At 37.2% G+C, this 12,661-nt stretch overlaps 1 protein-coding gene across 3 annotated transcripts in view; it reads right to left on the bottom strand.

Moving 5' to 3' along the window:
- LOC124171001 (collagen alpha-2(I) chain) overlaps positions 1 to 12,661 on the bottom strand; it is a 139,485-nt gene that overhangs the window by 59,560 nt on the left and 67,264 nt on the right. For all 3 annotated transcript variants that reach the window (XM_046550114.1, XM_046550115.1, XM_046550116.1), the window contains one exon: positions 6,745 to 7,276. In XM_046550114.1, the coding sequence (XP_046406070.1) occupies positions 6,745 to 7,276 (532 nt within the window). The remainder of the gene's footprint in view (positions 1 to 6,744; positions 7,277 to 12,661) is intronic.

The raw sequence follows: 12,661 nt of genomic DNA, 5'->3' as shown, positions 1-12,661 counted from the left end.
TATGTGAAGAGCTGATGCTGCGCTTTGAGTTTATTTAATTTAAAAAATTCTGCATTCCTTTTTCATGTTTCTCAGTCACTATTGAGAATGTTAAATCAATAAATTCATACTCTTAAGTTTTTTTGGCCTGAGGGTCGATCAGATGCATATGCCTCTCCGTTTCTTTGTCGCAAATATTACCCATGTGAGTTACATTCGTTGCAGTTTCTTGCATTCTGCTTTTGTTTTACTAAGTGAAATCAGCAAAATATCTGCGTTATATTTTTTCGTGAAATAATATCACATTAATATCTTTTCTTATATTACCAATTTTAATTCAAATCGTTTTTATTGCAGTGCTGCAGTAAACTCAGTGTACTATTTCAAATATATCGTGAGCGTAAAACTCAAAAAGGAACTTTTTTTTTAACAATGGCAATTTTAATCACATCATTTTGCATGCTTAACAAATTTTAACCGTAGATAATGAAGACATTACATTATATGATAGAAAAGGTTTTCTGAGGTAGGATTGTTATACAATCTTCAATCGTTTTCGCCTCCAGAAACAAATGCAATACGTTATTTCACTTAACCTCCGCTTGACGTACAGGAACAATAAACAAACACCAATGGAAGCATTTGAGGTATTAAATAACCTCCATACAGTTTTATCAGTTAATTTTTGAATTTTCAGTGGAAAATACCAAAATAATAGAATGATCACGTAAATACACTAATTAATTACATAGAAAAATGGCTTTGTAGGTTGTGCATTGGCATAATGATTGACAAAACAATGCTTTGCATGATTTTTATTCAATACGGCACTTATAAATTGTTTGAATAGGTAGTTATTATTTAATTAAGGAAATTTAGTGATGCAAAAAAACATTGCCTTTCCTCTGGATTTATACATACATATATCGGATAGAAATTTCTCTGTCGCCAAACCACTCCTGTTCCTGTACAACTGTTCGCAATGGGTATATTGGCTATTATTTGCTCCACCTTCGGTAAAGCGACAATTCCCTATAGCGAGTGTTTATTGGAGCACCGTGGGGTCTCGTTTTATCGAGGTTGCACTGTACATATGTAGATTAAAGTGGCTTGGCTGGTTGTGCCTTGGGATAAGAACAGGTATTGGAGCATAAGGCAGATAATTTTTGCATGTTTTGGAGTCTGTATGGAGCTTATGCTTCGAAGGTTAGTTGATGAATTAAGTAAGGTAAATTACCATTAAAAGTTTTCCCTTCTTTTGGCATTCATGCCAGTTCCCTCAATGGAAGTAATTCCACGACGAAACCAATTTGGCTCGTAAAAAGGACAATTGTTGACAATTGGTTTCATGCACATTAATTGCTTCACGCCCAGTAAGATGATAATTTGTCATTGTGATGGATAATTTGCATTTTTAGCGAGGGTATAACTTTATAGAATTTCCACTGTAGGCATAAACCAATTTAAGCTATTTTTGCAAATATTTATTTTTCTAAGTTTTTAACAAGCTTTTCAAAGCTTTCTGGGATGGTAAAAGAATGACTGGCTGAGACTTTAATTTAGCCTACCAAAGTATGTGATAAGGTAATGTAGCATTGGCTCCATCAATTTAATGAGCTAACATAAACTAAGACAATGCCGAATCCAATAGATGAAAATGATACATTAGGTTGCCATGAAGAGACTCCCTAAGCACCACCTCAAAAATGATCGTAAAATTGCCTAATAGTCAATTAGAAACTGATATTGACATGAAATGCACCATATATAGGTCAATTTCAAACTTGGACCCCATGAGAGGAGACTCTTAGTAGATTTTTAAAGTATTAAGTTTGTTACAGAAGGTGTCCATGCATGCAGAGGGTATGGACAGGTCCCAAGGTGGGCCGAGTTGAGAAGAGTTCTTTACGATTAAGTTACAATTACACATTCTATTTATAGAGCACTGTAGAGTGCTTACTGAAAATCTACATGAAAAGAAAATGAAAAATATTTCTAAAATAAATCTGCATTTGACGAATAAAACATTTTAGACTACCTTTGTTATCTATAAAAGAGCATGAGCATATAAAAAACATGGTCTTTTATTATTAAATAAAACTTAAACAAGACCAACATTTTATATTAAAAAAAAAAATATACCCTGCTGCTTTTACTACTTTCCCAGGTTTTCATGAACACAACATCAGATCATCATTTATGCAAAGTTACATCAACTGAATACTGAAGGTAAGAATATTACAAGATTTTCCTCACAAATTAACATTTCAATTCAGTCACTTCTCCATGTTTAATGCTAATGGTGCAGCACTCAGGATGAGTCAGGCTTCGTAAAGTACAAAAAATATTTATAATCCTTACCCATACTAGTTCCATAAATGTTTTAAAAATGTACAGCACACTCCCAATTATCCAGGCTAATGATGGGGAGAGATGGCATAAACAATCAGAAAACACGGATAACCCAAACTTTCACTCTATTTCTTATAATGTTCATAATTTACATAAAACAAACAATATATTATTATTTATGCAATTACTCTGTTATTTTAGAGTGCTTCCCGGACTCATTAAGAGCTTTCTTCACCAGTTTGTGATCTTTTTAGCGGCGATAACATGGTTGTACTCGTATTCTTAATGCCCCATGTAAGACCTGGTTTAAAAAACCACACATCCAGGGCTTTGTGATCACGGGTACAGAAAAGTGGTCTGCACGAATGATTCAAAACCACGGCTAGACGTCAGAAACTACACTGTCAGGCACCACGCCACCACTCTAGCCTCTTGCACAAGTTGCCTGGGTTGCAAATGCTGCGGGACGTGTATCCATGACCATGGAGCACAGTCGTGCACTGCGAGGCTTGGAAAACAGGAACACAGTGCTTCCGTGAATGCAGCTAGTGTGCGATCCCTTCCGTTTTACTAAGGGGATTCTAACGGAAATAATAAACCCGGTGTATCCAAGCATTAACCCTTTCGAGACGGCGGAGTTTTCGTATAAGCATGACTGCTGTACTGAGCCCCAAGAGACTCTTCTTCCTCGTGGTACGGAGCATTTTTGGAGGGCATTCGTTAAGAAGGGTCTCGCTGAACCTTTTTCCACCCCTCCACACAGGGACTTCGCATTATCACACAGGGACTTCGCATTATCACACAGGGACTTCTCATTATCTCGCAGGGACTTCGCATTATCTCGCAGGGACTTCGCATTATCTCGCAGGGACTACGCATTATCTCGGACTCCGAGAGTAGTTGTGCTCCCTCCTTTCCGGGTTTACGACCATACCTGCGGCATTATTTCGCAGTCAACTTGTGTATTGCTTATATGTATTTAGCAAATGGATAATTGTTGCTTTCACATAAATTGCAGACGTTGAATTGAATTCCTCATTTTTATCTTAGCATTGTCAAATTTTAAACTAAGTTCTAAGGGCATTATTAACGCATTTAATGCAGCAACAATTTCCATGTTGATGTTTATACATAACTCGAGATATAAGTAAATATTTATCGTAGAATTTAGTTTAAAAATTGTAAACGCTGCTCAAAAGACAAATACAGTAAAACCTCCATGTAGTGAACCTCTTTACATCATAAACCTCCATACATCATACCACCCCAACATTTACATGTAAATTTATAGGCAAACCTCTATGTAGTGAACCTCTTTATATCGTAAAACCTCCACTTATCATACCAAGGAGACACCCCCGAGACGGCCTAACTACCTCCGCAACTCGTGCTGTGACAACTAGAGACCATTAATGCAGCCACGATTACAGACACGGGATGACATTTTCAGCAATAAATGTTTCACGTTTATTTTTTTTCTTATACACCTTTAATATGCTGTAATTTTCACGTTAATCATTAGTAGTGGCCATTTTGTCCCATATGAGAGAATACTTAACAGTAAATAAGAAAAAAGGTATCCAACTATCCTAATCATTTTAAGTGACTGTTAAATTAAGAGAGATCACGTCGTCTTCTATCGAATCATGGTAAAAATCATGTGATAGCACTAGCTTTCTGTTATTATTTAATAATAAATATAAGTTCATTAATTGCATGCATGTTTATTTAAACACGCAAATACAATGGTTTAAAAGACAGTATTGCGTTTCATTTCCGAAGGATATGAAAAAATGGTGCCTATCACTGAAACTTCTCTATAGTGAACCTCCATACATCAAATCGCCCGAATTTCGGTTACCTCCATTACGATGTCAAGAGGTTTAACTGTAATTCAATTCTTAGTTTATTTTTCTTGAGAAATGAACAGATATATATTTCGAAACCTGACTGGATAAACAATTGAATGACTGCTGTCCCTTACTGCTAAGAGGGGTTATAAAGGCCGAAGGGTCCGGGTACCTGCTCCCGGATTCCTAGGGTAAATCCTAAACCCCGCAGGGTTGGGTCCCGAAACAAAGACGTCGTAAACCTGCGACCGTCCTAAAAGGGAGAGAGCTAGAAAAATATATGGCTTTCGTTTTCCTGGCTAGCAAAATCTCACACGTAAATATATGGCTGTCGTCTCCCGGGTCAGGAAACGTCCACGCGTATACAGTAGAACCTCGTTAAAGCGAGTACGGGCTATAGCGACACCCCCGCTATAACGAGAGATAGCCGATGCACCGTCAATTGACCCTATAATAAGAGTGTTAAAAAATTCGTTTTTACGAGACCGTTTCGGTGTTGGCTCTCGCCATAGCGAAGGTTTCACCGCCGGAAGACTTTCATCAAGACTCCTTAACCTCTGTAATTGCTAGCGATCTGTTAGAAATGAAGTTAATGGAGTGCTCAGTCTCAAATTTATGTGGTAAACTGTCGTTCGATAAACATAATGATTGACGAAACAATGCTTTGCATGATTTTTATTCAGTGCGGCGCTTATAAATTGTTTGAATAGTTAGTCATTATTTGAGTAAGGAAATTTAGTGATGCAAAAAAAAATCGCCTTTCGTCTGGATTTATGCTTACGTTTATCGGATAGATGTTTATCTGTCGCCGCACCACTCCTGTTCCTGTATATCTGTTCGCAACAGGTATATTGGCTATTATTTGCTCCACCTCCGGTAAAGCGACAATTCGCTATAGCGAGTGTTTATTAGTGCACCGTGGGGTGTCGTTATATCGAGGTTGCACTGTATATACGTGTATAGTAGGGAAAAGGTTAATACAGTAATTCTGGTGATTTTGCGTCAGAGTTAATTTTTTTAATAAAGATCACAGAAAGTATTGAACGAGAGTGAAAATCATTCACGGATAATCCGTAACACGGATATACCACAACCGGATAATCGCGAGTCTGCTGTAGTAATTTATAGGATGTTATGCATAATAAAAACTTAGAAGTTGGAATTATAGAAGAAAATGGAAAAATCAGCAGTGGTAGAGCTTAACTGCATCATAGTTATAAAAACCCTTTACTCATTAGTGCATGAAGTCATCATGGCTTTAAATTTATTATAAACTACACCACATGCATTCCAAGGGAAAATAGTTTATGATACATGGTAAACATCAAATACCATAAAATATTACTCGATGTTCACAAAATAACCATTCTAAATAACTTGTCACCGGACCAAGCCTTCAATAATCCAGTGAAAAACAGATATTCCTCGGTACACAATGGAAGTAATTCAAGTAGTATGCAGTCTATCTCATAATTACAAAAAAATTCAATTCATAAGTGAATAACATGATTTGTAAAAATAATTCACTTCATTAATTTACCCGAGAGGAGACACCTAAAAAAATCTCAAATACTCCTATATATAATGTATTCTCTTTTGCCAAGTACTCCGGAGCAAACATGAGGATGGCTAATGAGCAGTGCCTAACACCTACTGTTTATGACATATACAACCAAAGAAGATCAATTTTCACAACCAGGGCAGATTATTACCTTTCAATAATTACATGTAACCTGCTACTTAAGAAAATAATTTCATACCAAAGAGTAATCTGCTAATGCACGATATATTTCTGTTTTGGAGAGCAGTCATTATTAAGAAAATAACAAGCACTGTTAGCAGAAAAATGCAGGCCACTATGTACATCACAATAGGATAAAAAGGCTTGGGTTCCTATAATTCAATGAAATCTTCGTGATCAAGGCAATAGAAAAACACTCAGGGTTGTTAAAAGATTATCAAATCCAAACTCCCTGACCATTTGCTAACAAAGTTCTCAATTTCCCCTAACTAGCAATATCCTTTTAATTATTATCAACCATTTTTGCTCCGCTTAGCCAATGATGGCCAACTTCACCAACGATTCAAGTTTGCCAAGGAAATAGAAACACATCTTAGCTCCCTTAGGTTATCCAGAGTAGCTATCATAGGAGTTAAATTTTCAACGAGAGAAAAATGGCAAAGCTAAGTACGAAGAAGATAAATTTACTTCTAGAATTAGCTGGAATAAAGAAAGAACAACAAATATCTGTCCAAAACGCATTCACTAAGCCATGCAATGAAATGTTATCAAAACCTTAATTTTCCTAAAACAACTAGTGAAATAGTTTAAACCCCAACAGATGTTTTTACAGAGGCAAATTTACCATATATTTCCATGTAATTGAAGCAAGTCCTCAGCCAGCAGGCACGATGGCACTTCTTGATTCATGACAGAAATTTCCCTCACCCATTTCAAATCACCTGACATTTCCCTGACCTGTAACAACCCTGATGCAGTACATCTTTGCAATGCACAGAAAGCAACCAGAAAAACCTACTAATGGTAAACACACATGCATACCTTCTCTGACTCCATCCAATGGGCACATTTCCGTCTCAGGGACAGCAGCACTCGAGTCCACGGTTGCCGCCACCACAGTGGGTAAGCACACGCCTGCCCCACTCGACACCACATCCTTTGCAGCATCAGCCACCGACACTGAGCTCCCAACAGGGGTGGCTGGGCCAACCATCTCCGAACCATCGCCATCTGCCGAAGGTGCCAGGGCGCTAGTGCCCTCCGCCGGCGCAGCATCCACACCACCTTCCTCCTCCAGAGTGACCTCTTGCGGTGCAGCCACTGCTGTTGCCGGTTGCGGGGTGGCAGGCTGCGGTGCTGCCGAGGCTGTTGTGGTGGGCTCGCTGGCCAACTGTTCCTCACACTCTGGTGCATCCACTTTAGTGCTCAACGAGCTCCCATTCTTCTTGTCCCTCTTCTCTTTGGACTCCTTTATCATGGCGACGCTTGCTGCCACCTCCAACTCTTTATGCTCTCGCTTCACAAGGTCTTCGTTGTTGGGGAGAAGACCCCTGCGACCACCCTCCCCAAGCTCCTGTGAGCACACAAAACATCCAGACTAAGTCATAGGACAAATACCCAGCAATAACCACCTAACATGGACAATACCACCACATATTTCATGAGGTACATGACTGCCAATGAGAATGGAGAATTTTTCCACTGACTTTCAGCTTACCTAACAACCACTTAGTTTTGGTTTCATCAACATTAAAGCACAAATTTCTATTACCAATACCGAGTGGTTAAAGGTAGCAAACACCAAATTAAAATAAGCAAAATAAGATAACTTAATATTTTACCAGACCCATCCAGCATATGAGTCAACACGCATATATCATAATTATTGAGCCAGTCCCTATAACATATTGAAGCCAATGGTTTTCCTAATTTTACCATTTTAAAATGATAACTGTAAAGCAAGCAATTATAATTATAAAATCAACATGGAAAATTGCAATATGCATGTCTTTACCATAAAATAAAATGACACATAACAATGAGAATTCACTAATGAAACTTGCAACATGAACCGACAGGATTTTCATCACAAGAAAAAAAATAAACGCCTCAATTTTTTCTTAGTTAGGTGAATTATACACTTGAGAGTCAACAGTACTGTGAATAGGTAACAGTAAACAGATGATGTTCAATGCAAGACCAAGATACCCGTGATGATCATTTCAGAAATCAACTCAATTCAAAAGTGACAAGAAACTCAAACATTCAGTACTCTTTCATCACTAACACACACGCAAAATATTACCTGAAAAATGCTGACAGACATTTTCAAGCATCCCTTAGTGCCATCGTATGTGTAAGCCATGACTATGGCCCTACAAACTGGCAATCACACATCGAATGGAATCTCACAGTGTAGTTATTCAAATTTTGGCTGCAAGTAATAATTCACTGGCACCACTTCAAAATTTCAAATGGAACTATGCATGCTACCTTAACACATATGTACATCTGTACAGTCAACTACAGACGTCGAAAATAATGAGTGCTCAGCATCTATGGATTATCATGCTAAAACAAAAGATTCATAAACAAAGTTTCCTGTATCGCTGGTACTAGTAGGATAGTATTTACGAGAAGGCAATAAGAATCAATGCCTAATACACATAAAGTTGACATTCCAGCTCCTTGCACACTCCACTTCCCCAATTCATTACTGCTAATCTTCCAACTATTCGATAAAGATTATCATTATTATCAGCTATTATAAAAAGAAAAAGGGATATTTTTTATAGTTACAATAACCAAATGAAGCGAGTCTTAGTACACTCGCAAGATGTTAATTGTTTCAGAATATTTTAAGGAATGTGAACCACACCTAGATATTTTTACCATAACGATGACTATAACTTGATGCTAATATTAGGCTAGATACAGAAACTCTATCAAGTAAGTCTAAACATGAGAAGGAATATACATGTGACGAAGGTTTGCTCAGATTCCTTAACCCATTATTCCTCAGACTGTATGTAGGGCTTTTAACTTCGGTTTCTTAGAATATTCCTGTTTATTTTGGCCTAATGAAGATGAATTTTCAGTAAAAAAAAATATTTTCACCATAATATATGATTTTCATAATGTTGCATTTACGCGACGCTGGGAAAACTGCGGTAAATAAAATTAAATATGTAATAAGTTTTTAAAACTTAGGTAGTATCTTTTATTTTTCATCGTGATTTGCACACTTGACATCTTCGCTGGGAGTTATCATAGAGCACATCGAGAGCACATAGAATAGAGCATTCCTTTGGACGAAATGCCCTATTCTGCCTTTACAGACATGCTGGGGTATGTTCTTTTTCCCAAGGCAATCCGCATGTGCACACTGATTTTTATGCATAACTTCATCAGTTTCTATATTGGAAACCTCTTTCTACCTCAGTAAAATTCTTAAAATCTCAGACCGGAAGTCTAACTGAGGAATTGCTTTGCCTGTGATCTACGTGCAAAATCACCACGCATTCACCACTGCTCTATCAAGCCCATTTATTAATAGAGTCCACCACCATTTTTTGCCCCTAGTCTGGGTACAGTAACGTTCAACAGAGTTACCGCGTAAATCAACCCCTACCATTCCCTAAATGTAATCGTTGATGACATCTGCTTGCGGAATCAGATCACTTTTCTTCAGCCTCCGTTTGTGCCTTTTCGTCCTTACTATGGGTTCAATATTCCTGCAGTTTGAAGCTATGGTGACGACAGAATTATCATACCATCGTAATAAAAATTATTTTTTGACCTGTCAAACGAATAGTCAAATGGTTTTTTTTGTCAAATCCCTTGGAGACGTGAGTGCGCAGTGTCCAGTTCTATTTTCTTTTTCTTTTCCCATAGCAAGAAAGTCATTACCACTTAGTGGCTAATAGACTGTAACTGTTGAAGATATTGTCAAAATACAAGGCACGATGTGTTGGACACTTACAAAAATTCAACAAATTTAGAGCATCCCTTTCTCCAAGAGGTAATGAACTATCAATTTCTGGCTCGGCCCCTCCATTAGCAAAAACTGATAAAGATAGCCTAGAGATAAGGCTAGACACCATAATTTATATCCAAATCTAATTGTATTCCCTCGGATGAACATTTTAGCCGAGAGTCCCCCAAAATATGGAACCATCAATGCACAACTTGTTAGAAATAAATCAAAAGTGAATAAAATTTGGTTTAGTCTATTGAGAAAAGGCCTGAATTGTGAAAATTCATCACTCTTGACTAGTTGACAATTATTGGAGAGGCGTAGATATTTTTTAGTCTCATCAAATCTATTCCATGTTATACATAGCCTCACAATTGGGACAGAAATATCCTCTTGGTTTGTCCAGTACAACTTAGTGTGTGGTAATGTATGGTACCCTGACTATTTTAGCATCCTAATGAATTTTATTATATTTCCCTTACTCAGAGTAAACATATGGTTACTTTTCTCCTTAGCATACTTATTTGAATGGCTAAAAATTAATTCAAGTAATTCTTCGCTGAGAAATAGGTATTTGAAAGATCTAATTGGTGAATGACCTTTGTTCTGAGTAATGAGAGTTTCTATTGCTTTTTTCTTTCAGAAATTTGAGGATCAAATGGAAGTTCTCTGTTTCTCCTGTTGGTTTTGGCCATCTTTTCCCTTCAGATGAAAAGGAAAAGATGCCCAGTTTTGGGCATCTTTCCTTTTCCATCTGAAGGCAGGGGAATACCACCGTCATTTGTGACTATCCCCACATTGTCGGTTATTTCTTCACCGGTGAGGTCACCAACTTCAGCTGGGAGTATCACCGCATCAACCTCATCACTTCCTTCACTAAGTTCTTCCAGTGCATCCAGTATTTCATCAGCTGTGGTGCACCTCCTGAAATTATCCATTTCTGAACTACTGAGATACTGTAATCTTCATTGCAGTTCCCAAGTCTAGGAAACATTATAAACGACCTCTCTTATTTATTATTATTCAGTTACCTTCTAGACACTTCCTCCATAGTAACCATCTGAGGCGTAGGCATAATATTTTCCTCACTTTTCCAGCTGGATGAAACCCCTGGATGGTTTTTCTTACAACAAACCAAGAAGATAATATTGCAGTTTTATCGATATTATTACTGGAAGAGAGATAAAGAGTAATTTCGAAGGACTATTTAACTGATATCTACCCATTTGAAGCTAATTTCTAAGCCTTACACCACCTAAGCACTAGTATAAAGTATTGTATGAACTTACAATTGCACTGAGCAAACTCTTAGGAGCAACTAAAGGAACACTCCACCTACTGTCATGACCCTGATTCAACTAATGCGTTTCTCCATTTCACATTCTATGATCTCTAAAATTTAATACATCATCAGCTGAATTTAATGTCTACTAAGTAAGACTTCCATTCAACGACACGGGAATGACCTTGTCCTACAAACGGTTTAAATGTATGAAGTACCAACTCGTAAAGATCACCAGCATGGAATTCCAAATGCCATTCAGGCATTACATTGTTTACTCCCAACCTGAGAGTAGCAAAAATGCAGCTAAACTGTCACCAGAAGACTACGTGGTCCCATTTAAAAGCTATATTGACTAGCTAGCTGCTTTCGCTTAGAGAAAAGCCTCGTGGTCTACCAGAGAATTCCCATCATTGACCAAACGCAACATTATTTACATCAACTAGATTTTTCCAGGCAACCATGAAAGTGAACGACAAAAATAAACATGATGAATAACAAAACCTAGAACTAAGATTAAACATTACCAATAGTATTCCTCAAGAAATCTTAGTAAAAAATAATTTACAATTTATAGTGCTTCAATTCCAGAATAAGGCAAATTTTGAATTAAAAAAATATAATTATAATAATGAAAAAGACAAAATAAGAACTTGAGATATTTCAAAAAGTCAGTGAACCTGAAAAAAATTAATCTGAAGAAAAGGTTTGTTCTGGGAATTACGATTCAATAATGCTGCGTTTACACAATGCTGGGGATAAGTGGGTCAAGTATCAAGTAAAATGAAAAATAATTTTCAAGAAGATACACTAAAATTCCATGAAAATAAATCTTAGAAAATTTTGGCCAAGAAAATTTAGCCCACTGCCACCAAAATAAAAGAAATTTAGAACTTAAATTAGGGACGGATGGATTCAGGATTTTTTTTGGATCCTTGATTTTCTGAGCAGGATTTTTCAGATTGGAAATGCATTTTCAAATTCCTGCTATTAAACGAAGAAATTATTCAAGTTTATCCTCACGATAATTTCACTCCACAGTGCATGCACATGGCATACATTGGTTCTCCTTATCTCAATAGAAATGTTTCTACACAATGAAAAACATTTTTATCAATATATCATTAAATTAAATATGCAACTGCCCAATCAGCAACACAACTAACAGTATTTATAACAGCATTAACGTCACGTGCGACAAGGTACTCAACCTCTAAGCATGAGGAAGGGGTGGGCAGCAGAAGCGCATTAAGGAGAGGTGGAGGGTAAGGAGCACGCTCCCTGCGTATTTCAAGCAGTGAGGCTACAAATGAGGGAGTCAAGGATGAACACGTCAGATCTTGCTTCAGTGACATCGTTAGTGAAGCCGGGTGAGCTACATGATATATGCAGTTGGTGTTTCCAATCCATCTCTACTTGTTTGAGGGGTTAATAATGCGCTTGTTTCTTTGAAAATTGCGCTGTTTGGATAATTTTGCAAATTAGCATAGTCTAATTTTAAATAGAAAACTTAGTGACAATCAATTAGAGCTGAAAAATAAACAGAAATATCATCAGGAATGCGTTGCATTTGGTCTAATTCTTATTTTAAATCTCGTGCATGTCATCTAATTGTCAAAGCTATCAAGACATCTTCGAACCCAGAAAGTCACTCACCTAGCATTTGTTGTCTAGAAACAGAGAATTGAAGCAGGTAGGCC

This window comes from Ischnura elegans, chromosome X (assembly GCF_921293095.1).
Source record: "Ischnura elegans chromosome X, ioIscEleg1.1, whole genome shotgun sequence".
Classification (NCBI taxonomy): domain Eukaryota; kingdom Metazoa; phylum Arthropoda; class Insecta; order Odonata; family Coenagrionidae; genus Ischnura; species Ischnura elegans.
Note: the sequence above shows the minus strand (reverse complement) of the source record. Positions and strands in the feature narration are given on the sequence as shown.